At 56.6% G+C, this 25,179-nt stretch overlaps 4 protein-coding genes across 11 annotated transcripts; 2 read left to right on the top strand and 2 right to left on the bottom strand.

The window, feature by feature from the left end:
• Positions 1–19: 19 nt before the first annotated feature.
• On the top strand, positions 20–4,610 carry TRIP6 (thyroid hormone receptor interactor 6). Its single transcript, XM_027612577.2, has 9 exons — positions 20–464; positions 718–845; positions 930–1,055; positions 1,356–1,733; positions 2,037–2,130; positions 2,244–2,413; positions 2,887–3,065; positions 3,338–3,458; positions 3,570–4,610. The coding sequence occupies exons 1-9, from the start codon at positions 356–358 to the stop codon at positions 3,699–3,701; spliced, it is 1,437 nt and encodes a 478-aa protein (XP_027468378.2). The 5' UTR covers positions 20–355; the 3' UTR covers positions 3,702–4,610.
• A 165-nt stretch (positions 4,611–4,775) lies between these two features.
• SRRT (serrate, RNA effector molecule) lies at positions 4,776–17,712 on the top strand. Of its 7 annotated transcripts, none has more exons than XM_027612574.2 (20): positions 4,776–5,034; positions 5,307–5,446; positions 10,136–10,264; positions 10,519–10,665; positions 10,927–11,115; positions 12,975–13,144; positions 13,270–13,454; positions 13,662–13,760; positions 13,845–13,962; positions 14,104–14,258; positions 14,606–14,667; positions 14,780–14,858; positions 15,113–15,301; positions 15,625–15,798; positions 15,891–16,044; positions 16,351–16,544; positions 16,710–16,866; positions 17,085–17,174; positions 17,292–17,418; positions 17,519–17,712. In XM_027612574.2, exons 2-20 carry the CDS (start codon positions 5,325–5,327, stop codon positions 17,592–17,594), a joined length of 2,616 nt encoding a protein of 871 aa, XP_027468375.1. In that variant the 5' UTR covers positions 4,776–5,034; positions 5,307–5,324; the 3' UTR covers positions 17,595–17,712. The 7 variants fall into 7 exon arrangements, with proteins under 7 accessions (XP_027468375.1, XP_027468370.1, XP_027468373.1 ...); XM_027612569.2 differs by having other exon boundaries at positions 10,903–11,115; positions 17,073–17,174; XM_027612572.2 differs by having other exon boundaries at positions 4,777–5,034; positions 17,073–17,174.
• Positions 17,713–17,764: 52 nt separating this feature from the next.
• On the bottom strand, positions 17,765–18,738 carry UFSP1 (UFM1 specific peptidase 1 (inactive)). Its single transcript, XM_027612579.2, has one exon. It carries the CDS (start codon positions 18,306–18,308, stop codon positions 17,880–17,882), a length of 429 nt encoding a protein of 142 aa, XP_027468380.1. The 5' UTR covers positions 18,309–18,738; the 3' UTR covers positions 17,765–17,879.
• A 203-nt stretch (positions 18,739–18,941) lies between these two features.
• Positions 18,942–24,741, bottom strand: ACHE (acetylcholinesterase (Cartwright blood group)). Of its 2 annotated transcripts, none has more exons than XM_027612575.1 (5): positions 24,625–24,741; positions 21,941–23,021; positions 21,093–21,577; positions 20,162–20,331; positions 18,942–19,291 (listed from the first exon to the last, which is right to left on the bottom strand). In XM_027612575.1, the coding sequence occupies exons 2-5, from the start codon at positions 22,997–22,999 to the stop codon at positions 19,170–19,172; spliced, it is 1,836 nt and encodes a 611-aa protein (XP_027468376.1). In that variant the 5' UTR covers positions 23,000–23,021; positions 24,625–24,741; the 3' UTR covers positions 18,942–19,169. The 2 variants fall into 2 exon arrangements, with proteins under 2 accessions (XP_027468376.1, XP_027468377.1); XM_027612576.1 differs by having other exon boundaries at positions 21,941–23,024; positions 24,625–24,694.
• Between the last annotated feature and the right edge of the window lie 438 nt (positions 24,742–25,179).

Genomic DNA, 25,179 nt, shown 5'->3' with positions numbered 1-25,179 from the left:
CTGGAGCGTCCCAGCGGCGAGGTGGCCATGTGCAGGACTTGGGGCGCCAGTCTGGGGGGACGGGTAGAAACGGAGGCGGCCGTGGAAAGCACTCCCTGCTCGGTAGGAGGGGGCTGACTGGGGGAGGGACGGCGGTTTAGGGCCTAGGGGGCCACGTGACCCTCCCCCAGGAATGCGGTGACGTCACCGGGGGCGTGGCTGTCCCCAAAATTGGGGAGGAAGGGGAAAAAAAAAAGCCAGAAAAAGTTTCTTTCCCGGAGTTCCAAACGAGGTGTGGGGCGGAAGAAGGGGTCAAGACTACAGGCTTGGGGCTACACGGGGCCTGACCGCTGTCTGGAGACCCCTGTTCCAGGCCATGTCGGGGCCCACTTGGCTCCCCCCAAGGCAGCTGGAGCCTGCAAGAGCCCCTCAGGGGAGAGCACTCCCTCGAGGCGCCCCGGGGCCGCCGCCAGCCCACGGAGCAGGTAAGGCAGCCCCAGTGCCGCCAAGGAGGCCACTGGCCATTCTGCGCTCACCTCTGCCTTCTGGCTCCTGCCTCCCGCCTGTCCCTGCCACCCCTTCCCTGAAGCCCTTCTGGCTTCCTGCCCCTCCTGCTCTGTTCTCGGACCCCAGGTGTGTGGGGGGGGGGAGAAGAGGGACCCAAGAGGGCAGCCTCCACACGTGCCACCCTCCTCTCCTTCCCCATCCCCACCTTGGCTCTCTCTTCCCTCACCTCAGCACTTCAGCCCCACCCCAGGGTCAATTTTTGCCCCCTCCCATCTGAGCAGTGTTACCAGGCCCCCGGGGGACCGGATGATCGGGGGCTCGCCTGGGTGGGGTGCCATGGAGCACCCCAGCGCTCACAGGTAAGAACTGGAATTGGGGGGGTGGGAGGTGGGGGCACCCGGGGCAAGTGATTTGAATTCTCCCTGCTTTTGCTTCATCCCCAGGGGCTCCCCCCAGATAGGGGGGCCTTGCGTCCAGGGAGCCTGGATGCTGAGATAGACTCACTGACCAGCATGCTGGCTGAGCTGGATGGAGGTCGTGGGCATGCCCCACGGCGGTCGGACCGGCAGGTGACGCCATCCCCCCCCCCCCCCCGCCCCCGCTCCTTATCTCCTGCTCTCCTCCCTACTCCCCAGCCTGGTCCCTCTCTAGATTCTCAACCTAGGCCCCCCACCCCCACCCCCAGTGGGAGTGACACACACAGGAGCATGGAAGAAGCTGGACCACCAGAGCTTACTAGGTTGTCAGCCTCTTGAGTGTGAGCCCTTGTCAAAGACCAGCGCTTACTTTGGGGTCACACACACGGGGGGTTCCCACAGGTGTGTGTCCTGGAATGGGCCTGCTCACTCCTGATCTGTGTTTCTCCCCAGGCTTATGAGCCCCCTCAGCCCCATGCCTACCGCACGGGCTCAGGCTCCCTGAAGCCGAATGGAGGGGGTGTTCCTATTCCTCCCCAACAGCTCTCAGCATCCCCCTATGGGGGCCCCACTCCGGCCTCCTATGCTACAGCCAGCACCCCTGCTGGCCCTGCCTTCCCTGTGCAAGTGAAAGTGGCACAACCAGTGAGAGGCTGCGGCCCTCCCAGGCGGGGGGCCTCTCAGGCCCCCGGGGCCCTCCCGGGCGCCCACTTCCCTCTCCCAGGCCGAGGTGACGTCTGGGGGGCTGGCTATAGGAGCCACCGTGAGCCAGGGCCAGGGGGTAAAGAGGAGGCTGCAGGAGGAGGAAGAGAACGCGGGTACGGGCCCCAGGTAAGCCCAGGTACTGGGATTTGGGGGTCCTCACAGACACTGATTGGGTGGGGCAGGGGTGGTGTTCAGTGTCCTGGTTGTCAGAGGCCTGGGGTGTTGGAGCTCTGGATTCCCCCAGGGATGTGTCAGGAGATACAAGAGGGAGGTGTTGGAGCTGTATGGGCTCCTGGCGGTGCGCCCCTGGGCCCTGGGCTGAGACCTCCTCAATCAATCTTTCCGGGTGGAACTGCCTGGTCCCCTTCAGGAAGTTTGACAGCACAGGCAGCTAGAGGTAGGACCGACCCCCTGATTCCACCCTCACAGGTCCCCCTGAGCCAGCCTCCTGAGGAGGAGCTGGAGAGGCTGACCAAGAAGCTGGTGCACGACATGAACCACCCTCCCACCGGGGAGTACTTCGGTGAGCTGACCTGAGGTGGGAAGAGGTGGCAGGGACAGGGGACTGGAGAGTCAGTGGGACCGCGACTCCGTCCTCCTGATCTGCGCCGATTGACCCTGTCCATCCGTCCCCAGGGCGCTGTGGGGGCTGCGGAGAAGACGTGGTTGGGGACGGGGCTGGCGTTGTGGCCCTGGACCGCGTCTTTCACGTTGGATGCTTTGTGTGCTCTACATGCCGGGCCCAGCTTCGGGGCCAGCATTTCTATGCCGTGGAGAGGAGAGCGTACTGTGAGAGCTGTTACGTGGTGAGTGGACGTGCTTGGAGGGGGGGTGCTGGAATCAGCAGCCGGAGGCAGGGGGCTTCCAGCTGAGGTGGGGACTAGATGTCCAAGCCCCAAAGAGGAGCGGAGCTCTACGCCGGGGGACTAAACTGAAAGGAAGGAAGGGAGGAAGGTAGCTAAATGACCGGCTGCCGGAGGGAAAGGACAATAGTCCCTTACAAACGTGAGATGTTTATTTCAGAGTTAAGGGGATATATGTTAAATTCCCACACTGCCACCCCTGTGAAGCAGCTATTCCTACTGAAGGAAACCGAAGCTCAGACACTAAATCACTTCCCTAGGAAGCTGTGGTGCTGGGACTCATACTCAGATCTGTTCAAGGCCACTTTTCACTGAATCCCTTGCAGGGAGCTACAAAAACAGATGGGTGGGCCAGCAGGGTGTCTGCCTGGCCTGGGCTGCTTGAGCCCCGAACTTCCCACCCTCCTTTCTAATAGGCCACTCTGGAGAAGTGCTCCACGTGCTCCCAACCCATCCTGGACCGGATCCTGCGGGCTATGGGGAAGGCCTACCATCCTAGCTGCTTCACCTGTGTGGTGTGTCACCGTGGCCTCGATGGCATCCCTTTCACAGTGGATGCCACCAGCCAGATCCACTGCATCGAGGACTTCCACAGGTCGGGCCGAGTCTCCCATCTTTGTCTCAGGATGTCTGACCCTCCCCAATTTCCTCATTTCTCCTTCATACCCCAGTACCAACCTCTCCAGTTTCCCACCCCTGGCTTTGTCTCTTTCTTGTTACCCATCACTCTCCCTTCTAAGATCCAAGACCATACCTCTGGCCTCTCCTGTTCCCTCGAATATCTCACCTTCTCTGGGCTCCATTGTTAGTCTCCTCCAACTCGGGTTTGACAACCTCCTTGGTTCCCTTCTGCCCCCCCCCCCCCAGGAAGTTTGCCCCACGATGCTCAGTGTGCGGTGGGGCCATCATGCCTGAGCCAGGTCAGGAGGAGACTGTACGAATCGTTGCTCTGGATCGCAGTTTTCACATTGGCTGTTATAAGTGCGAGGTCAGGGGGCCTGGGCAAGGGGAAGGGGAGGTTCTTGGGGTCTGGGGTGCTGGGTATGGTAGAACCCAGGGCTCCGCGCCTGATAGAAATTTGTTGCTTCCGTCTTAACAGGAGTGTGGGCTGCTGCTCTCCTCTGAGGGCGAGTGTCAGGGCTGCTACCCACTGGATGGGCACATCTTGTGCAAGGCGTGCAGTGCCTGGCGCATCCAGGAGCTCTCTGCCACCGTCACCACCGACTGCTGAGTCTTCCCAGAAGCACCTGTTACATTCCCCCTTCCCATCAGCTACCCTCCCTGACAGCCACCTTTACAACTTTGTCACCAAATGCTGTCTCCTCTTCCTCCAATCATGAAATAATAACCCCTTAGGAGTATACAAAAACACTTTCAAGTGTATTGTTTCATCTGATTCTCACAGCAGCCTCACGCAAGCACAACTGTTGCGACTGTCTGCGTTTTTGTAGGAGAAGTGATCTCAGATTGCATGCTTCCCAAATGGCAGTACCAAGATCAGAACCTGGCTGGGTCTTCTTAGACCTAGTTTTTTGTAACTCCACTATATACTCTTGCAAACGTAGTTTGGTGTAAAGACACCCCTCCTCTCCGTGCTTGGAGTAAAGCTGCAGCATGCTTCAAGGAGGCAGCGTTTCCTATTAAGCCTTCACACCCCACTCCCTGAACAAGGACTTGGGTGTTATCTCCGGGGTGGTGGTGCATTTAATCCGGCACAAGCCAGACTCCGCCTGTTGATCAAGACCTCAACCTGTAACAGCCCGACCAAGTACTGGTTGGGGATAAGACAGATTTGCCGGTTTCGCCTACAAGACGGGGCGCCTCTGTTGAAGGACAGCAGTAACGGGTTTGCAGGTGGTAAATACTGAGGCGGCAATAAAGCCTGGCTCTCTGGTGCAGCACAAAATGGTGGGAGATACTTTAAAATGGTTGCTCTATCCTGCTAAAGGCCTGCATTCCCCAACTCCGTGCCCTGCGCCAGAAAGGGAAAACAGCCCTGGATGAGGGCAGGAGGCTCCCCGAGCAGGGTGGTTGGGGGTCAACAACTGGACACGAACTGGTTCAGGCCCCGGACACATCCGAGGGGCCGCGACCTTCGACCTCAGCCAGACGAAACTCTCCTTCGCGCCCAGAGGGCCCTACCACCCTCCCGAGGCCTGGCTCGGTCCACCTCGGCTCCCGTAATTCCCCTCGTCCGTGCAGTTCTCGTCCCGGAAAGCGCGCGAGACTTCCGGGTTCCCGCCCCTTCCCATCATCCCCGGGGGCTCCCAGCCTCTGTCTCTGTGCTTTAAGTTCCAGTTAAGGCCGCGGGGGAGTACTTTGTGGCCGGGGCCCCGTTCCGTCGGTGACGCAGGCGCAGCGCGAGGGGCGCGCGCCGACCGCCCATTCCCGGCTGTCCCACTTTCTCTTCGTCTCCTTGGCCCCCTCGCTTAGAGCCCCGCGTCTCCTTCTCATCGTCCGCGTCGTCCTCGTCGCGCGCCCGAAGCAAGAGGCGGGCCCAGGTCTCCCGGAAAACTAGCCCGCCGGAGCGCGAGGCTAACGGCCGCGACCGCGACCGCTCCCAGGTGGGGGAGGGGCGGGGCCTGGAGAGCCGGGGCTGCGGTGGGCGGGAGCGGGTTCGGGCGGCCGGCGGCCGGCGGCCATGGGCAGGGAGACCCACTGGGGCCCGCACAGTGTAGGAGCCGTCCACCTGCGCGGGGAGAGGGCTTAGGATGGCGGGGACCGCGGAAGGCTGGCCTTTGCGGAGGGAGGCGGGCGTGCTGCTCCGGGGCAGCTCTGGAGCCTTTCCTCCCCTCGTCGTTGTTTTGCACCCTGACCACCCCTGTCCGGGCTCCAGGCCCCCTCAGACCGCGCCATGGGTGACAGCGATGACGAGTATGACCGAAGGCGCAGGGACAAGTTCAGAAGGGAGCGCAGCGACTATGACCGTTCCCGGGAAAGAGATGAAAGACGTCGAGGGGACGATTGGAATGACCGGTAAGACTTCTTTTCCTCATTTTTGTCCCCCTGCCTCATTCTGTGGCACTCCGCCCTCATTGCATTGCTTTTATTTATTAGTTTTATAGGGTGAACCACAGGAAGTCGCTTATACTTGACCGTTTCTGGTCGGGAAACCTATTCGCTGTTGGCCAGAGATTTTTTTTCCGCTATGGCTCGATTTTTGACATGTCCACATGGTCAAAGCAATAGACCTAAGAGAGTTTGAGAAGGAAGACGTAATATTTATGCACGTACCTTAAGATGCATGAGTTTTATTGTTTGTAAGTTACTCCTGAAAAATTTGATTCACAGAAAGTAATGTTTTAGAATTGAGTCAACTGGAGAGCTTGTCAGACCAGACCTGTTCCCAAAGAGAATATGGTTAAATTTCTTGTAGTTGTCTTCCCTAAAATCAGAAAGAGTGCTTTGGACAGTGAGGGTTAGGTTAATTGATTAGGTTTGACTCAGCTAGTCATTAGCATTTTGGGATGTCCTTGAGTTAAATATCATTAAGGTGTTTCCATTGAGAGAAATATGTCGTTTCCAATAAACTAATCAAGAGAAATGATTTTTTTAAATCTAAAGGACATCACAAAACATTATGGGAGGGTGTTTGAGGTGACTTACTGTAATAGCATTTATTCATTCAGTGTTATTTTTTTATTTTTTTTTTAAAGATTTTATTTATTTGACAGAGACACGGTGAAAGAGGGAACATAAGCAGGGGGAGTGGGAGAGGGAGAAGCAGGCTTCCCGCGGAGGAGGGAGCCTGATGTGGGGCTCAGTCCCAGGACTCTGGGATCATGACCTGAGCCGAAGGCAGACGCTTACCGACTGAGCCACCCAGGCGCCCGCATTCAGTGTTATTTTGAAAAATGAGCTTAAGTAAAGCCATTAGTCTGTAGTCAGTGTATTTCTTCAGTGGGGAGACCATATGGCGCTTTTTTCCGTTAGTGTTTTGTAAGAAAAGAAAACCAAAGGTGTTCTGAATTCTGGAAATGGGTAAGAAGTAGTTACTGTGATTAAGTAATTTATAGTCTGGGGCTTGGAGTGGAGGACAAAATGGCCTTGGGTGAGTATATATGAGAAATCATCATAAAGATGGTGAAGTGTTGAAGGAGCAGATCTAAGGTAGGGTAGTAGTGGTGGAGGTGATAATGTTGGAGAGAAGCACAGGAAAGTGACACATAGCAGGACTTGGAAAGATGAATGGGAATTCCTGAGGCACAGGTGGAGTCAACAGTTTGGACTTGGGGACATAAAATTGTATGTAGAAAAGAGCCCATATTCTAGTTTGTTTTTTTTTTAAGTAGTGGTTGTCAGGGGTGCCTGGGTGGCTCAGTTGGTTAAGCGTCAGACTATTGATTTCAGCTCAGGTCATGATCTCACGGTGTCGAGATCTGTCCTGCACTGGGCTCCTTGCTGGACATGGAGCCTGCTTAAGAATCTCTCTCCCTCTCCCGCTGCCCCTCCCCTCCTCTAAAAAAACAGTAATAAAGTAGTGGTTCTCAGAGTGTGGTCCGCACACCCTAGGGATCTAGGGATCTGTGGTGTTAGAAGTATTTTTATAGCAACTTTAAGGTAGGATTGTCCTTTTCACTGTATTGATGTTTGCATTGTTGGTGCTATAGCATTGGTGGGAAAACTGCTGGTGTCTTAGTGCAAATCAAGGCAGTGGCACCAAGTAGTTTAAAAAAAAAAAAAAGCCAGTTTCACTTAATGTCCTTAATGAAGCAGCAAAATTTTTTAAATTTTATTAAGTTGGATTCTTGTCTATACATCTTTGTAATAGGCATGATGAGTGGGAAGTATGCATAAAGCACTTATATTGCATATAGGAGTACAGTGGTTATCTTTTTTTGTTTTTTAAGATTTTATTTATTTATTTGACAGAGAGACAGCGAGAGAGGGAACACAAGCAGGGGGAGTGGGAGAGGGAGAAACAGGCTTCCTACCAAGCAGGGAGCCCGATGCGGGGCTCGATCCCAGGACCCTGGGATCATGACCTGAGCCGAAGGCAGTCACTTAACCGACTGAGCCACCCAGGCGCCCCAGTACAGTGGTTATCTTAAGAGTGTGGGATTGAATTTTGAGTTGAGCTAACAGGGTTGTTTTTTTTTGTTTGTTTGTTTGTTTTTTTGGTGGGATGCCATTTTTACCTGAATGAAAGATTGTCAAACGGTAGTTAATCCTACTTGGGTATTTGATACTGTCTTGAAAACAGACTAAGAATCTATTACATCAAGGAAAATTGTTAGCTTTGTTGCTAGTGAGGAAGTGGAACTTTCCAGTAAAAACTAAAATTTTGGAAAACTTGTACTACTAGTGTGAGTTTGACAGTTTCCCATTTAAGATTTCTCTGACGAGATAGGTAGTGATGCTAATGAATGTGATATTTTGATATTGTATAATGAGATATGTCAAGATCCACTCAGATTGAGGTAGAACAATGGATTTAAATGTAGCAGAGTATAAAATGTTCATTAATATGGTTTCAGATTCAATGCTGCAACTTAGCTTTAAGACACTCTCTCTTGTCAGGTTTTGGGTAGTATCAAAGAATATCCCCAGTTACCTGAAAAGACTACTTATTAAAGTATTTCTTTTTCCAACTACGTATCTGTGAGGCTAGATTTTCTTCATATTTTTCAACCAAACGACATATACAACAGATTGAATGTAGCAGTAAATATGAGGCGGTGCCTGGGTGGCTCAGTCAGTTAAGTGTCTGTCTTCATCTCAGGTCATGATCCCAGGGTGCTGGGATCTGGCCCTGCCAGGCTCCCTGCTCAGTTGGGAGTCTGCTTCTCCCTCTCTCTCTGCTCGTTCCGCCCCCCCACACCTCGTGTGCACTCTGTCTCTCAAAAAAATAAAAGTAAAAAATAAATAAATATGAGACTCTAGCTATCTGGATTAGCCAGGCCTTGAAAAGATTTGTTAGGGGCACCTAGGTGGTGCAGTCGTTAGACCAAGCCTTTGGCTTGGGTCATGATCCCAGGGTCCTGGGATCAAGCCCCACATCGGGCTCCCTGCTCAGCGGAAAGCCTGCTTCTCCCTCTCCCACTCTCCTTGCTTGTGTTCTCTCTCTCCCTGTGTCTCTCTCTGTCAAATAAATAAAAATCTTAAAAAAAAAAAAAAGATTTGTTACATGCAAAAATAAAGGCACTTTTTTTTTTTACTTTTTTTTTTTAAGGATTTTATTTATTTATTTGTCAGAGCATGCGCACAAGCAGGGGGAGTGGCAGGCAGAGGGAGAAGCAGGTTTCCCCACTGAGCAGGGAGCCTGATGTGGGGCTTGATCCCAGGACCCTGAGATCATGACCTGAACCGAAGGCAGACGCTTAACCAACTGAGCCACCCAGGCACCCCAATGACACTTTTCTCATTAAAGATTTTTTTTTTGAAAATAGCTATTTTTTTTTTTTTAAAGATTTTATTTATTTATTTGAGAGAGAGAATGAAAGGGGGCAGGGTCAGAGGGAGAAGCAGACTCCCGGCTGAGCAGGGAGCCTGATGCGGGGACTTGATCTTGGGACTCCGGGATCATGACCTGAGCCAAAGGCAGTCGCTGAGCCAACTGAGCCACCCAGGTGCCCAAAAATAGCTATTTTTCATAAAAATGCAAGTTATGTTTATGTATCAAAATTAATAGATATTGTTTCTGTTTTGAGTATAGTAAGTATTGATGTCATCCACATAAGCAAAAACTCTTTAATCTGCTATAATTTTATTTTTTAAAAAATTCACTTATTTTGAAGATCTTATTTGAGAGAGAGCATACGCACTTGCATGTTTGCGAATGAGCGGGGAGGGGGGTGGGACACAGAGGAAGAAGCAGACTCCCCACTGAACAGGGAGCCAGATCCCAGCACCCTGGGATCATGACCTGAGCTGAAGGCAGATGCTTAACTGAGCCACCGAGGCGCCCTGCAGTAATTTTAGAGTGTGAGGTGGGGGTGGCGGTCCCAAGACCGAAAGTTTGAAAACCACTGGGCTAGATAGAGCAAAGGATGTTGTTACTTGGTTAAGGTTGGGATGGAGGTGGCTGGTAACTGGTGGAGAGACTGGAATGACAGCAGGAACCAAGGTTTTGAACAGTGTTGTGTACTGGTATTTAGTAAGGAAGGGCATGGCATGGTCGCATTTGTGTTTGAGAAAGATCACGTTGACAGGAGAGAAGTGGGCGGGACCAGAGATCGGTACACCGGATGCTGCAGTTACGGGAAATGATCAGGGTCAGGGCACATGGACAGGGGCAAGGAAGAGGCAGCTTTGATAGGCTCTGAGGCAGAGGATTAGCAAGCCAGTAGCTCGAGTGAGCAGTGAGGGTGACACTTGATAAGTTGGATACCTGCTGATGGTTGATATCCCCGCTCTCGGGGAAACAGGAGGAGGGAAGCAAGCATGGTCTTGAAGTGGTAGAAATAACAGCTCAGTTCTGACATGTCACATTTGAGGTGGCCATGGCCATCTAGTCGGGGATTGTTAATGCTGGTCTGGAGGAACAGTTGGAGAGCCATCTGCTTGAGGGTGATGGCTGAAGTGATGGCAGTAGGCAAAGTCTTTTTCTGTTTAGAGAATAATTTTATAATTGTAGGCTTTTAGTCTGGTGTCTCAGGATAGGAAGGGCCTGTCTAGGAGCATGCCCGGCTGTGTCCCATTACTGTTACTCATTCTTATCGCCAGAGAGTGGGACCGTGGCCGGGAGCGCCGCAGTCGGGGTGAATATCGGGACTATGACCGGAATCGGCGAGAGCGCTTCTCTCCTCCCCGCCACGAGCTCAGCCCCCCACAGAAGCGCATGAGGCGAGACTGGTGAGGTGGCAACAGTTTCTCTGGCTTCTCTCCTTAGCCTCAATTCCACCTGGCCTCGGCTGTGTTCTTCATTTTTGCTGAGGACTTTGTCACTTCCTTTTCTCAGACTTGTTATAAACCCATCTTTTTTTTATCCCCTTAAACCCTTGGGTGAGAGACCACATTCCATATGCCCCTTCCTCTGTCCCATCCTCCTTCGTCCTCTGGAGACATGATTCTCTTCTCTGTCTGACTTTTGTGTCCCCCACCCTCAGGGATGAGCACAGCTCTGACCCATACCACAGTGGCTATGAGATGCCCTATGCTGGGGGGGGTGGGGGCCCTACTTATGGCCCCCCTCAGCCCTGGGGCCACCCAGACGTCCACATCATGCAGCACCATGTTCTGCCTATCCAGGCCAGGTAAAGACCTGGGGTTCTGGGGTTCTTGGGGAAAGGGAGCTGTTAGGTTTGGGGGATGGATTGGGGTTGCCAAAGACCGTGGCTGGAGTCAGGAAGTGGGTTAGGTACAGAGAGGAGTGCCTGTGGGGGTTGGTAGCGGTTGGTGCCTGGGGTGGTGTCCATGGTGGGCAAAGGAAGGGGGCAGCTGGCTACCTTGGCCCCCCCCATCCCCCCCACCCTCTTCCCCCCACAACCAAGACTTCCTGACCGGGCCCCCCCCAGGCTGGGCAGCATCGCAGAGATTGACTTGGGTGTGCCGCCACCGGTGATGAAAACCTTCAAGGAGTTTCTCCTGTCATTGGATGACTCTGTGGATGAGACAGAGGCTGTGAAGCGCTATAATGACTATAAGCTGGATTTTCGAAGGCAGCAGATGCAAGATTTCTTTTTGGCTCATAAAGATGAGGAGTGGTGAGTGCCCCTGTTTCCCTGCTCTCTGTTCCCTAGCATGTTTCCCCTGGCCCCGCCAGTGGAGCCTGCAGCCCTGTCCTCTTCCCGTTTTCCCCGATCCAGAACTTCCTGGGGGTGGGGGATGGGAAGCACAACAGCATTGGCTGATGGGTTCTCCTCCTTACTTCAGCGTCTGCCACGGCCTCCCACCCCACCTCGCTTCCCCTCTGTCCTCAGTGAGTGGGACACCTCCAGGCAGCTGGCCAGAGCCACCTTGGGGCAGCAGACAGACTGCTTCCCACTTGCTGGTATTGGGTCATTGTCGTCCCTGATCGCCGGGACCCTGTGTGGCTGTGGTGTTCTCCCAAAAGCAACGAGTGAATCCAGACAAGAAAAAGATCTCAGGGTCGTTTGACAGAAAAAGAATTTTAATTTTTTTCCTTTTGTGGATGTTTTAATTTTAATCAACCATCTTTTCCCCCCTTCCTGCTCCTCCTCCTCCTCATTCTCTTTCTGCTCCTCCTCCCTGAAAAGAGCCAGAACTGGGAACTACACCCGCTCATCGACGGAGCTCGGAGCAAACCCACCTCCACCCCCACCATACCCAGCCCATACATGAGCCCCCTGGGCTGAGCTGCGCTGCCCCGGCCAGGCAGACAGGCAGGGCACCGCTGTGCACAATGCAGCGGTTTAGCTGAATGTGATTGCTCAGGCAGCTAGTCAGTCAGGGCCCCCACCGCGGAGTCCCGCGGGGGTGGGGCATCTGGGCCGGGACGCCCCAGCCAGGAGCCAGCCGGTGGCCCACCTGCCAGCATGGGCCCTGGGCGCGGCTAGTTAAATCTTGAGCTCTGTTTGACCAAGCGGCCAAGGTAAAGATCCTGGAGGTGATGCCTGCGGCTTTCCTTTCCTCTCACGCTCAACTTGTGGTTCTGTTTTGTCTGTCGTCGTTTCTTCCTTCTTTATCCGTGTCTTGGTCTCATTCTCTCATGTACTTTTCATTCTCGGTCCCTGTCCTTGCTCCTTGCCTAACCACTTGTTTGCTCTGTTTGGTTTTTTTTTTTCCCCCAGTTTCTCTGGTCTTTAGTTATTCCCTTTGTTTTCGATTTCTGGGACTTTCTCACACTTTCCCTTTCTGCTTTTCTCATACACCTTATTTCTTCTGTTCCCCGCCCCCACCAAGGTCCTATTTTAAATGTTTCCTTTCCATGCTCCACCCCACCCTAAGCCTCCACCCCTTCTCTCTCTCTCTCTCTCTCTCTCTCTCTCTCTCTCTCTCCCTCTCTCCCTGTGGGCAGTACCTGAGGTTATAAGGGCACTTCACTTTCTCCCTTTGGTCTTTCCCTGTCCCTCCACCATCTGCTTTTCTTCCCAAATGGGGAGAAAGCTTTTCTGCCTTTTTTGGCTTTTCCTATCTGGTGCATTTCAGGTTTCCCTCTGTCTTCCACCTAGGGATGGAGGGAGTTGGTGGGAACAGTCCTTTTAATGACTAGTTCGGGGTTGGCAAGGAGAGGGAGGTTCTTTGGGGCCTGCTATTTCCTTAGCCTTCCTCTTGGAAGCTTTGGGAAACTACACTTTTTTAAGTTAGTGTTTCCCAGAGACTCAGGGCCATCATGCTGCCTCTCTAACCCTGGCCTCCCCCTGTAGTCATTGCTTTTCCCAAATCCAGAGCTCGTAGTTCCTGGCTTTCCCCCAGATCTTCTCAGAGCATAACCTCTGGTTCCTTTTGGGGGTATTGGGTGGTTCTGGTGCACCCCTCTCCCCAGTCTTTCTGCTTTCATGGTTTATTGTGGGTGTGAGAGGACTTGCCTGGGCCCCTCCCCATGTCCCGGCCCTGGCGTCCAGTGACTATTTTGTCTCTTCCCTCCCCACTTCCTTCCCAGGTTTCGGTCTAAGTACCACCCAGATGAGGTGGGGAAGCGGCGGCAGGAGGCCCGGGGGGCCCTGCAAAACCGACTGAGGGTATTCCTGTCCCTCATGGAGAGTGGCTGGTTTGATAATCTTCTCCTGGACATAGACAAAGCTGATGCCATCGTCAAGATGCTGGATGCAGGTGTGTGGTTTGGGAGGGGAAGAGGGTGTCTGGTGACCAAGGTCTTGGTTGGGAAATAGATGTCAGTTGATAAGCCAGAAGTTGAAGGCCAGGGCCATTGTGACCTCTGTCCCGTCTGTTGGTAGCTGTGATTAAGATGGAAGGAGGGACAGAGAACGATCTGCGCATCCTGGAGCAGGAGGAGGAGGAGGAGCAGGCCGGAAAGCCTGGGGAACCCAGCAAGAAAGACGAGGGCCGGGCTGGACCAGGCCTGGGGGATGGGGAGCGCAAGGCCAATGATAAGGATGACAAGAAAGAAGATGGCAAACAGGTCAGAGTGTTGGGCTTGGCGGCGCAGCGGTGGCGGGGGCGGTGCTGCCCGCTGGCTGCTGCCTGTGAGCCCCTGGGGAGGAGGAGGGAGCAGCTTCAGTGGTCAGGGCGGGGCTGGAGGGTTGTGTGCTGGGTCCAGGAGAGGTCGGGGGCCAGGGAGGGGCCGGGCCCTCTGATAAAGGTTGAAGGGGATCATCTGTGCCTGCAGGCCGAAAACGACAGTTCTAACGATGACAAAACTAAGAAGTCTGAGGGCGATGGGGACAAGGAAGAGAAGAAAGACGACTCTGAGAAAGATGCCAAAAAGGTAGGGTATCTCTTGCCAGGGGATCAGTGTCCAGTCCAGTGGCCTGCTTATCTGACTCGCTTCCTCTTGCTGTGGCTCTCACAGAGTAGCAAGAAGCGGAATAGAAAGCACAGTGGTGATGACAGCTTTGACGAAGGCAGTGTGTCCGAGTCGGAATCGGAGTCGGAGAGCGGCCAAGCTGAGGAAGAGAAGGAGGAGGCTGGTAGGTTTTATTTTCTGCTTCTAGTCCATTCTCTTCCCACTGAATAGGGGTAGGGGAGGTGGGAGTGTGACTGCTTCTCTGTCTTCCCCTCCAAAATCAACAATAAAAAATCACGAACTCCGACCACTTTCTGCATAGAAGAGGCACTCAAGGAAAAGGAGAAGCCCAAAGAAGAAGAAAGGGAGAAGCCTAAGGACACTCCTGGGTTGGAATGTAAACCTCGGCCCCTCCATAAGACTTGCTCCCTCTTCATGCGCAACATTGCACCCAACATCTCTCGGGCAGAGATCATTTCTGTGAGTGGGGGAAAGTGGTGTTGGGGGCAGGAATGGCACCCAGGCTCCATCTTTGGTGGCAGGGAGGGGGAGCTGGTGAGGCGGGGAGGGGATAATGTGACTCTGCTTCTAACATATACTCCTCCTTCTCGAACAGGGAAACCCCTTCCCATGGGCCCATGCCTTTTGTGGGCTGGCTCCAGTCGCACCATTTGCTTTTAAGTGCTCTTATTCTTACGCCCTTTATTGGTTTTTCCTTACTTGAGTAAAGATTCAAAGGCAGTTCCTAGGGTTCTGAGGACATGGGGATTGGAGGAAGAAGTGAAACGTTGAATTGCTCAGTGGGGTTTCTGTTCTTGTTTTTCCAGCTTTGTAAAAGATACCCAGGCTTCATGCGTGTGGCACTGTCAGAGCCCCAGCCTGAGAGGAGGTGAGGAATGGAGAGAAAAGTGACCCTGGAAACCCTGGAGATATGGTACAGGGGGAGGCAAATGGCCGGTATCCCTTCCACCCCAGGGTTATGCTGATCTTTTCTTCTGTAGGTTTTTCCGTCGTGGCTGGGTGACCTTTGACCGCAGTGTTAACATCAAAGAGATCTGTTGGAACCTGCAGAATATCCGGGTAAGTGCTGGGAGTGGGCTTTCTGTGCTACACAAAACCGGATTCCTTTGTTCTTTTGACTCACTTGTTCTGCCCCTTATCCATCCATTCGGTCTGCTCACATTAAGTATATACTGGGGTCCATGAATAAGACCCTCCTGATCCCTGTTCTCAGGGAGCTCACGGTCCAGTTGCTGGTCCTGTCAGTAAGGCCAGTCCCTGGAGCTGCTGCTGCTTGGGCAAGTGTTGGTGAGCTTTGTGTTCGTTCCCTCTAGCTCCGGGAGTGTGAGCTGAGCCCTGGTGTGAACAGAGACCTGACCCGCCGAGTCCGCAACATCAATGGCATTACCCAGCACAAGCAGATAGTGCGCAATGACATCAAGCTGGCCGCCAAGCTGATCCATACGCTGGATGACAGGACCCAGCTCTGGGCCTCTGAGCCTGGGACACCGCCTCTGCCAACAGTCAGTGACTCCCTGTGGAACTTTTCCAAAAGCAGCCGATACCATGTCGACTGCTGTGGGCACCTCTGGTCTTGTCTGTAGCATTGACCCCTTGTTCCTATCCTCTCTATCTGGGCAGCACCTCCAGCTTTTCCGATAGAATAGACTGGCATTAGTGATGATGTATTGGCTAGGATAGAATAAGAAAAAGACAGAGTGAAGCAGTGGTAACAGGCCAAGTGAACCCTGGATTCCTTTCTGCTTCAGATGAGGAGCTTCCGGGACTACCTACCTCAGAGTTTTCTCTTGTCATCTCACTTGCCCTTCTTTTTCCTCCCTACCAGAGTCTGCCCTCCCAGAATCCAATCTTGAAGAATATCACTGACTATCTGATTGAGGAAGTGAGTGCAGAGGAGGAGGAGCTGCTGGGGAGCAGTGGGGGCGCTCCCCCTGAGGAGCCCCCTAAGGAAGGGAACCCTGCAGAGATCAACGTGGAGCGGGATGAAAAACTGATCAAGGTGCCAGCAAGGGCAGGCGGACAAGGTCCTAGCTTGGGGCAGCAAAGGGGCAAGAAAAGTATGGTGAACTCAAAGATTTTCATTTCCCTCAGGTTTTGGACAAACTCCTCCTCTATTTGCGCATTGTGCATTCCCTGGATTATTATAACACTTGCGAGTACCCCAATGAGGATGAAATGCCCAACCGCTGTGGCATTATCCATGTTCGGGGGCCCATGCCACCCAACCGCATCAGTCATGGAGAAGGTGGGCTCCCAGCTTCCCCACTCCCGATTCCCCTTTGGTTTCCCTTTCTCCTCAGCTGCCTCTGGTCTTAGATCTGTTCTGGTAGCAGTGCCTTCCCACACTTTCCTGTTACCCTCTCCTTTTTCTTTTTTTCTTTAAATATTTTATTTTTAAATAATCTTTATGCCCAACGTAGGGCTCAGAATCAGGACCCTGAGATCAAGAGTCACATGCTCTGACTGAGCCAGCCAGGCGCCCTTATCCCTTCCTTTTTATTCCTTGCTTCTGGCTCCCTTCTTCAGCCCGCTGTCTGTTCCCAAACCACAGTGCTAGAGTGGCAGAAGACATTTGAGGAGAAGCTGACTCCGCTGCTGAGTGTACGGGAATCTCTTTCCGAGGAAGAGGCTCAGAAGATGGGTCGCAAAGACCCTGAGCAGGAAGTGGAAAAGTTTGTCACCTCTAACACCCAGGAACTGGGCAAGGATAAGTGGCTATGCCCTCTCAGTGGCAAGAAATTCAAGGTCTGGGATGTTAGAGAGTTGTGTGTTAGAACTGTGGGCCGAGGGGGTTGATCCAGGAAGCCTCCTCCGGCCTGGGGAGGAATTGGCTCTGGAATTGGTGGGCGGGGAGGTTGATTATCCTTCCACATTGCTTGCTGTGTTCTGACCCTCTCTTTCTTTACCCAGGGCCCTGAGTTTGTACGCAAACATATCTTCAACAAGCATGCAGAGAAGATTGAGGAAGTGAAGAAGGAGGTGGCATTTTTTAACAACTTTCTCACAGATGCCAAGCGCCCAGCTCTGCCAGAGATCAAGCCAGCTCAGCCACCTGGCCCTGCCCAGAGTAAGATACGATCTGAGAGAGTCTGGCACATTCCCTCTCCCTTGACTATTCAGGGATTCCTGGTTCTCTCCTCCTGTCATCCTCTGAAAACTTTCTATCCCACTCTCAGGCAGTACTCCTAAAAGCCAGTGTCATTCCCCATCCTGTCGTCCTCCCCTCCCCCGCCCCCCCCCTCCCCGCAGTAATTCATGTTCCTGTCCATGTTGTACTCCCCCCAGGCCTGACCCCGGGACTCCCCTACCCGCACCAGACTCCCCAGGGCCTGATGCCCTATGGTCAGCCCCGGCCCCCCATCTTGGGTTATGGAGGTAAGTATAGGGGGAGCTTGAAAGGGTTTAGTGGCTGTGAGGGCTGGGAGAAAGGAAGCTTAACCAAGGTGTAGTTGAGGTCACAGGTTTTCAACTGAGCACTGATCTCTTGTGTAGCTGGTGCTGTCCGCCCTGCAGTCCCCACGGGAGGGCCTCCATACCCTCATGCCCCCTATGGTGCTGGCCGAGGGAACTATGATGCCTTCCGAGGCCAAGGAGGTTATCCTGGGAAGCCTCGGAACAGGTGAGAATGAGCTGAGACTTCCCAAGCTTGCCATTTTCAAGCTCCCTTTCAGGGACCCTCAGCTGTCTTCCCATCTTACCGGATCTTCCATCTCTCACAGGATGGTCCGAGGAGACCCACGGGCCATTGTGGAATACCGTGACCTGGATGCTCCAGATGATGTGGACTTCTTCTGAGCCATCTACTTTTCCTCACTCCTGGTATGGTCTATAATTGACTGCCTCGTCCCAGCCAGCTGAGAATTGTTTTTTTGTACGTTTAAGCCTACTGCCAATAAAAGCACTTCCATAGTGATTGATTATCATGTATCTCCCCACATTCTCCCAAAGATTGGCTGGGGCCATAATTAGCTGAGCCTCACCAATTTATTGACTCCAAAGGCCCAGGCAGCTTTTGCCTTGGAGTAAAGGGTTTAGGTGTGTTTGGGGCCAGAGACAAGTCTCCATTCTGGGACCTGAGCCTCAGCCCAGGGCGTGTTGCTGCTTCTGGGAGTTGCAGCTGGTCAAGCACAGGTTGTAGAAGGAGTTGCGGTCAAAGGCTGTGCGTACGTCTCTCCACCCTACCCACCCAGCTGCCTGTAGTTCCCTGGGATTTTTCGGAGCGCCCCAGAAGTGAGGGTCCAATACCAGAACATAGGCCTCTGTGCCTGGACCCAGGCAGACTCCCAGCAAGGCCTTGGACTGGGCATCTGCATCCCCCCCAACCATTACAGGCCCCCCACCCCCTGCGAAGTGGGAGTAAAGCCTCTCCAGTTCCCCCTGAAGCCCTGCTCCACGGGGTACGTGACACAGGCGCCCCTGGGGCCCTCCGAAGTGGTCGAGGCACAGACTGGCTTCTACACAACCGATCCAGCTCCGGGAGCCCCGGAACCCGGGGGGCTTGTCGCCCATGTCCTCCAGGGCCGCCTGCACGGCGGCCAGCCCGGGCACGCCCGCGGGCCGGCCCTCTGGCCACGAGCACAGCGTCTGCAGAGTGCGGTAGCCGCAGCCCCAGCCCCGGTCGTCCAGGCCGTCGCAGCCGTAGTGATAGTAAAGGTAGTGGCCCGAGAGGAGGGCCAGGCGAGCGGGGCCGCGGCCGGGCGGGGCCAGGCCCAGGTGGACGTCCTTCAGCAGCTCCAGGGCGGGCGGCGGGGGGCCGGGCAGACGCGTCCTGGCGGGGCGGACGGAACTCCGGCTCCAGCGTTTCCTCTCGGTCCCGGGTCTTGAGCTAGCCGCAGGCAGAACCGACGGGCGGGCTCCGGGGAGCTTCTCTCGCTGGTCCCCGGCAGCCGCTGAGGGCGAGCCGTAGCCGCGGGGAAGGCGCCACCCGTGGAGCTCCCACAATGCACCGCCGGGCTGCCGTCGCTAGTGCGCAGGCGCGAGCCCCGCCTCGTGAGGCGGCGGGGCGGGGCGGGGCGGGGCGGGGCGGGCACAGGCACGCTCCGCCCGGCTACTGAGATCCGCAAGTTCGGAGGGCTCTCGTACCCGCCCCTCTGTCTACTCAGCCCCGGTGTTTGAGGCCCGCTCCCTAGTCGCGCACACTGCTGTAGCTGTAACAGTTTATTGGCAGCCCAGAGGGGCGAAGGCACCGCGGGGGAGGGGCTCGGCCCGAGACATGCAGAGGACGGGGAGCCTCCGGGGATAGTCGGGGGGGAGTTGGGTGGGCACGGTCTAGGGCTCCTCCGTGTTATACCCCAGCCCTTAGATAAGTATATACAGCTAGGGGGCCGGGCGGGGCGAGCAGGGCGGGGAGACGTGGGGGTCCCGTCTGGGTCACAGGTCTGAGCAGCGATCCTGCTTGCTGTAATGGTCAAACTGGTTCTTCCAGTGCACCATGTAGGAGCTCCAGCGGTGGAACTCGGCCTTCCACTGGCGCTCCGCCTCGTCCAGCGTGTCTGCGGCCAGGGCGCCCGGCAAGTGGGTTGGAGGAGGACAAGGGGAAGGTCAGGGAACGTATATGGTGGGGGGCGTGAGTGCAGGAGGATACAAGAATGCAGGAGGGCACGCAGGACGGTGGAAAGAGGATCAGAAGAATATGCGAAAGACGGAAGACCAGAGGAAGGATGAGAGTGGAGGCGGGGCCGGAGAAGGATGGCGGGAAGGAAGGGGTGGGGGGAGGAGAAAATGACCGTTAGACAGGGGGACAGAAAGGATCAGAAGAGGGAGGACCCGTGGGTTGGTGGGGAAAAGAGAAGAGACAGAAATGTTGACTGTTACAGCCCCACTAGGGGGTGCTATCTAGCTCCCGGCCTTCCCTCTCCCCCCAACACCAGGCTCCGGCTCCAAATAATTTTATAAAAAAAGAAAATTGGCTTTTTCATTTCCATTTAAACAACAAAGGCGTGTGGATCCCTGAGACGGGTCATAGGTCACCATCCCCTCCCAGCCCTGGCCAGTTTGAGTCTCTCGGTTTGAGAAGGGAGGGTGCGCTGGGTCGGAGATCCCTGAGTGGGGCCCTTCCCCACTGTCCGACCACTCATTAGAGGAGGGGGGCCCCCTGAGGCCGGAGGGGTAAGTGGCCGTGGTCAGAGCCGCAGGAGCCGGGCGAGGTGGAGGAAGAGGAGGAGAAGGGGCAGGGGAAGGCCGGGCCTCGGCCTCTGGGCGGCCTCCCCGTGGGCGGGGCCTGAGCAGGTGCTGGGAGCCTTCGAGGCTGGGGGGGTGGAGAAGAGAGGGGTTACACCCGGCCGGCTTCCACTCCCCTCTCTCTCTTCGCGCCCCTTTTCTGCCCTCCTCCGCCCAGCCCCTGCCCGCTGGCCCCTGCATACCGGTGGCGCTGAGCAATTTGGGTAGGAAGCGGTTCCAGAAGGCGCAGGCCTGGGCGCGCAGCCCCCGCCGCACCTCCAGCGGCCGCAGGTTCAGGCTCACGTACTGCTGCGCTCCCGCCGTGTACGGTGGCCACTGCGGGACTTTGGGGTCCCGGGGGTCATTGGGGTCCCTTCGGAAGGAAAGGGAAGGCTTAGCCTCAGGCAAGCCTGCCCCGCCCGCCCTTGGGACTGTGGACCGGAGATGGAGAGCAGGAGGAAGGCTGCTTCCGACCCGTGCGCTCTTCGGCTCCCTGGAGAACACATTCCCTCCTTCCCACCACCTCTTTAACCCCTCTTTCTGGTCTCCCGGATCCCCCATCATCTGGAGCCATCCCCTTCCTCCTGCCCTCCCTCTTTCTGCCTTTCCCTCGGCTTTACTGCTCCACCTTTGTCTTTGTTTCTCCCATTTAAAACATCCCTACGATTTATGAGCCCTCACTATGCAAGCAGGCTCAGTCCTAGCTCTACAAATATCTTGTTTTTGCTTTTGACAACACCCATGTGATGTCGGATTTAGGGTCCCCTTCTTCGGACAGGTAAACTGGTGTGTGAGTACATATGCATGTGCGCATGTCACAGCTAATAAAATCACCACTGGCCCAATTGAATCCAGCTCTCTCCAGTTCAAGCTCCTAAGTACTATGGTAATTCCTTTGTCTCCCTGTCTCTCTGCTGCTCTTCGCTTCCCTCCCCCTTGGTCCCCGATTCTTCAGGACCTGCCATCCTGTTTTCCTCTCCAGTCTCCTTTGTCATTCTGTCTCCGTCTTTGTCTCCTTCCTTTTGTGAACTTTTCCCTCCCTCTCCGGCCCTTTCTGTTAGTCTTCCTCTCTCTCTGTCCCCTGCTCCTGCTTCTCTGGCTCCTGGAGGCCCTCCTCCCCTCAGTACTGCTGACCCTGTGCGGGCGAAGTTGGCCCAGTATCTCATCAGTCGCTGGGCAAAGGTTCTCTCCTCGGCGGTATAGTTTAGCGAGGGTTCCAGAGGGAGCCCAAAGATGAACTCGATCTCGTAGCCATGGGGCACCCCCATCCAGAGGGGCCAGGAGAGCGTAGACGCGCGGTGTTCAAAGATGTAGGCATAGACCCGAGCACCCTGGGCAGCCAGTCGCCCAGCCAGCTGGGCCACGGGGCACACGACGTTGTGGTCGCCCACGACATCACTCATGGCCTCTCTCAGGCGTGCCGGGTCCTCAGGGTGCAGCCAGTCTGTGTAATGCAGGACCACAGCCTCGGCAGCTAGGTCACTCGCCTGGGGGACCCCGACCCGCACCCCGGCCAAGAACTGGGCCCGGCTGATGAGAGATTCGTTGTCTTTGCTGAAGCCTGGGGCCCCGTAAACCAGAAAATAGGAGCCCTCATCCTTCACCACACCCACCAGCACCTGGGGGGACAGGATGGAGGGATGGGGGGGTACAGACAGACAGGCAGACAGAAACAGATGAACAAAGAGCCAGAGAGATCAATAGTTATAGACCCCAGAACCATGGAGGAAGAGAGTATGAGGTTGGGGAAGGGACAGAGAGAAAGAGAAAATGTACCCATGTTTCCTTTTCTCTCTGCCCCACTGACCACCCTGGGATCTGAGCTCTCAGGGAGGAGGGGGCAGCCCTGGGGCCAGAAGCCCAGGCCTTTGGGAGTTGGATCTTGAGGAGCCTTCATGCCTGGGTCCCCGGGGGTGGGGGGTGGGGCGGGCAGGAGAACAGGCCTAGAGGAACCAGCTCCACCCCTTCTAGCCACTAGTCACCTGCAGACCGTGGAAGTCTCCGGCATTGATGAGGGCCTCGGGTGTGTCACTGAGGAAGTCTCCATCCACCACAGGCACAAAAGAGAAGCGGAAGACACTTTCCTGAGGCAGCACATGCCACTCATGGTCCACCAGGTCCTGAGCTGGCCGTGTCCTCAGGCAGGCGACCAGCTCTGTGTCATTGCCACCAGCACCCCCCGGGGGACAGCCTATGAGGCGGGCCAGCAGTGTGGCCCTGCGGCGGGCCTCTCCCACACCCACTGTGGCCCAGGGGCCGTTGGGTGCGCCGCTCTGCAGCACAGCCCTGTGGAACAGGCCCCGGCTGGGGGGGGACAGCAGGTGCATGCCCACTGAGGCAGCACCGGCACTTTCCCCAAACAGAGTCACTGACATTGGGTCGCCCCCAAAGGTTGCCACATTCTCCTGCACCCACTGTAGTGCCAGCCTCTGATCCAGTAGACCCACGTTGCCTGGGGCCTCCCGGCTCCCTGGCAGGGCCAAGAAGCCAAAGGCTCCTACCCGGTAGTTCATGGACACCAGCACGGTCCCCTCAGCCTGGGCCAGGAAGCGGCCGTCATACACGTCCAGGGAGGAGGCCCCACTGTAGAAGCCACCCCCGTAGATCCAGACGAGGACAGGGGTGGGGGACGCAGGCCGGGGGTATGGTGTCCACACATTGAGGTAGAGGCAGTCCTCACTCAGCTCTCGGTTCGGGTTCCACATCTCGGTGCCCTCAAAGCCGGGGTACAAGGTGTCCACATATTGGTAGCAGACACTTTGGAAGGCTGTGGCGTCCAGCACCCCTGGCCAGGGCCGCTTGGGCTCCGGTGGCAGAAAGCGACGGGGGCCCACAGGTGGCTCTGCGAAGGGGATGCCCAGGAAAGCGGAGACAGGGCCCCCAGGGGCCATTAGGCGAATGCCCCGCAGCCGGCCCCCACGCACAGTCACCAGCAGCTCTGGGTCCTCAGCCTCTGCCCCTCCTCCCAGGAGGAAGAGGAAGAGGAGAAGGATTGGGGAAGCCAGGGAGGGCGTGTGCAGGGGACACCAGGGGGGCCTCATGACTGCCAGGGCAGGCAGGCGTCTGCTGGGAGAAAGAAAGGCAGAGGGTGAAGGCCTGAGGCTGCCAGGAGGGAGGAGATTAGGTAACACTCTTGCCCAGGGGTTATCACTGAGCTGCAGAGGAGGTGGGGCAGGTTGGTAGAGAGGAGAGAAATGGAGGGAGGGAGACAGGCACAGACAAGGACACAGGCAGACAGGGAGAAGCAAGAGGGGACAGAGATCAGGCACACTACACAACACCCAGACAGACGGACGGAAGGAACAGAGATGAGGCCTGCCAGGCAATCCCTTCCCCTGCCCCACAGAGCGCCCAGCACCCTCACCTCCTTCCCCTAGCTGGGTGTACTGGGTTGGGCCCAGCCCGAGCAGTGCGGGCACCCGCACCAGAGGCCGCAATCCACACACAGGCCATCCGACAGGGGCGGGGCCCTCACTGACGGGAGGCGCCCCTGGGGAAGCTTGGGGTGGCGTGAAGGCGCAGCCTGTCCTGAGTTGGCCAGGGTCGGGGGCCCTGGGGCGGTGGGTTGGGCGTTCAAGGGTTGTGGGAGCTACAGGTCTCGGGGCACCCCAAATCCTGCTTACTCCACACCCTGCCCCACCCTGCCCCTCCTCGTCCACTGTCTGGCACGGGGCGCTGGTACCCGCGGGTGCCGGTCAGCTGCGCACTCGCCTCGCCTAGCCTCAGAGATCAGGCTCGCCAGCCCGGGTCCCCCAGGACTCGAGTCCCCCATCCGTCCGATGCTGCGGGGAACGCTGCCGCCAGTGGGGGGCAGTAGAGACCGAGAAAAGGACGGCACTCCCCGCCCCGAGTCCGGGAGCCGGGAACTTGGGGCGGGGGTCTGGAGGCTCGCGGGCATTGCGGAGGGGTCTGAAGGGCGAACCGGGACGCCTGTGTTCTTGGAGCTCCGGAGATCCCCGGCTGCAGGGGCGAGGGCGCTATTTTGGGGCAGCAGCTGCTGTGGTTCCGGCATCTCCAGCCAAGGGATCAAAATTCCCCGGGTCGGAACTCCCCCCTCCCGCGGCGGTCACCTCTCACCCAGCCAACCCCCGCCGCCCTGAGGTTGGGGTGGTGGTGGTGGTGCGGGGGATTAACTAGGAAACCCGAGTGGGGCTAATTATAACTCGGGGCTTCCGCTGAGCCTCCCCTTTCCCCAAAATAGAGACGGAGTCCCCGTGGGAGGGGGACGCCTGGGCCTCGGAGGGGGCTTCGGCTGGGCGCTACGCAGGGGCGCCGGGATTGCGGGATCTGGGGGGAGGGGGGAGTCAGCCCGGCGCCAGCAACCTGCGCAGCTCGGGTTCCGCCCCAAGCAGGGGGCGTCTTCCAGTGGCCCCACACTTGGGGGCAGGCGGGGGAAGGGGCGTTCGGGGGTCCCCACAGGAATTCGAGAACAGAGGAGGCGGCCGGCCCTGCGGGGTGCCGGCTCCCGCGCGGACGACAGTAAGTATGCGGCGGCGAGGGAAGAGTTAAGGATGAGTGTGGGGCGGCGGGGGGCGTCGCTGGGCAGGCCCGGGGGCGCGGTGGGCGTCCCGTTTGGGGGCCCGGATCCCTCCGGGAGCGCACATTTTCCCGGACGCGGAATGGGCCGCGGGCCGGGGGAGGGTCCCGGCCGGGGCGGGAGACTCACCTGAGGCGGCCGAGCCGGGCCGGGCCGGGCCGCACCGGGAGCTGGAGGCGGCCGATGTTCCCCGGCGCAGGCTGAGCCGACTCTGACAGCCGCCGCCTCCGGCCCCCCGCACACACCCCCTCCGGGCCGCACGGCGCCCCCGCCCGCCCCCGCCCCCGCCCACTGTCTCCGCCCCCGCCCCTCCCCGCCTCCCCCGGCTGCCACCTCCCCTCCCTCTTCCTCCCTCGGAGCCGAGACCCAGAGACCCCCGGGGCCCGGACGGACTCCAGTGACAGACGCCGACAGACGGACAGACACATGGTGACACGACCGAAAGACCCGCAGCGGCGGAGCAGGCAGACATCCACAGTGACAGACAGAAGCCGCGGAGACAGACGCAGACGGACAGTCGCAGGCAGTGACAGCTCCAGACAAACGGTGACCGACATTCACAGACGGACGGACACACACTCGGACACACTGACAGCCTCAGTCAGGACTGGGGGCCGAATAAATGAACATCCTTGGCCAGGACACAGCAGGGGTGGCATGGGAGGACTGGCACGTGAAAGTGTG

The sequence above is a fragment of the Zalophus californianus genome, chromosome 10 (genome assembly GCF_009762305.2).
Source record: "Zalophus californianus isolate mZalCal1 chromosome 10, mZalCal1.pri.v2, whole genome shotgun sequence".
NCBI classification, from domain to species: Eukaryota; Metazoa; Chordata; class Mammalia; order Carnivora; family Otariidae; genus Zalophus; species Zalophus californianus.
The sequence above is the reverse complement of the archived record's forward strand: the minus strand, read 5'-3'. Positions and strand labels throughout refer to the sequence as shown.

Excerpts from the sequence above, each read along its gene's own strand:
- TRIP6 (XM_027612577.2), top strand. The coding sequence starts at position 356 with ATGTCGGGGCCCACTTGGCTCCCCCCAAGGCAGCTGGAGCCTGCAAGA. Across the intron at positions 465-717 it reads GCCGCCAGCCCACGGAGCAG|CACTTCAGCCCCACCCCAGG; the intron begins GTAAGGCAGCCC and ends CCCTCACCTCAG. Across the intron at positions 846-929 it reads GAGCACCCCAGCGCTCACAG|GGGCTCCCCCCAGATAGGGG; the intron begins GTAAGAACTGGA and ends CTTCATCCCCAG.
- SRRT (XM_027612568.2), top strand. The coding sequence starts at position 5,325 with ATGGGTGACAGCGATGACGAGTATGACCGAAGGCGCAGGGACAAGTTC. Across the intron at positions 15,302-15,624 it reads GGACACCGCCTCTGCCAACA|AGTCTGCCCTCCCAGAATCC; the intron begins GTCAGTGACTCC and ends CCTCCCTACCAG. Across the intron at positions 15,799-15,890 it reads GGGATGAAAAACTGATCAAG|GTTTTGGACAAACTCCTCCT; the intron begins GTGCCAGCAAGG and ends CATTTCCCTCAG.
- ACHE (XM_027612575.1), bottom strand. The coding sequence starts at position 22,999 with ATGAGGCCCCCCTGGTGTCCCCTGCACACGCCCTCCCTGGCTTCCCCA. Across the intron at positions 21,578-21,940 it reads GAGACTTCCACGGTCTGCAG|GTGCTGGTGGGTGTGGTGAA; the intron begins GTGACTAGTGGC and ends CTGTCCCCCCAG. Across the intron at positions 20,332-21,092 it reads GCCAACTTCGCCCGCACAGG|GGACCCCAATGACCCCCGGG; the intron begins GTCAGCAGTACT and ends TTCCTTCCGAAG.
- UFSP1 (XM_027612579.2), bottom strand. The coding sequence starts at position 18,308 with ATGGGCGACAAGCCCCCCGGGTTCCGGGGCTCCCGGAGCTGGATCGGT.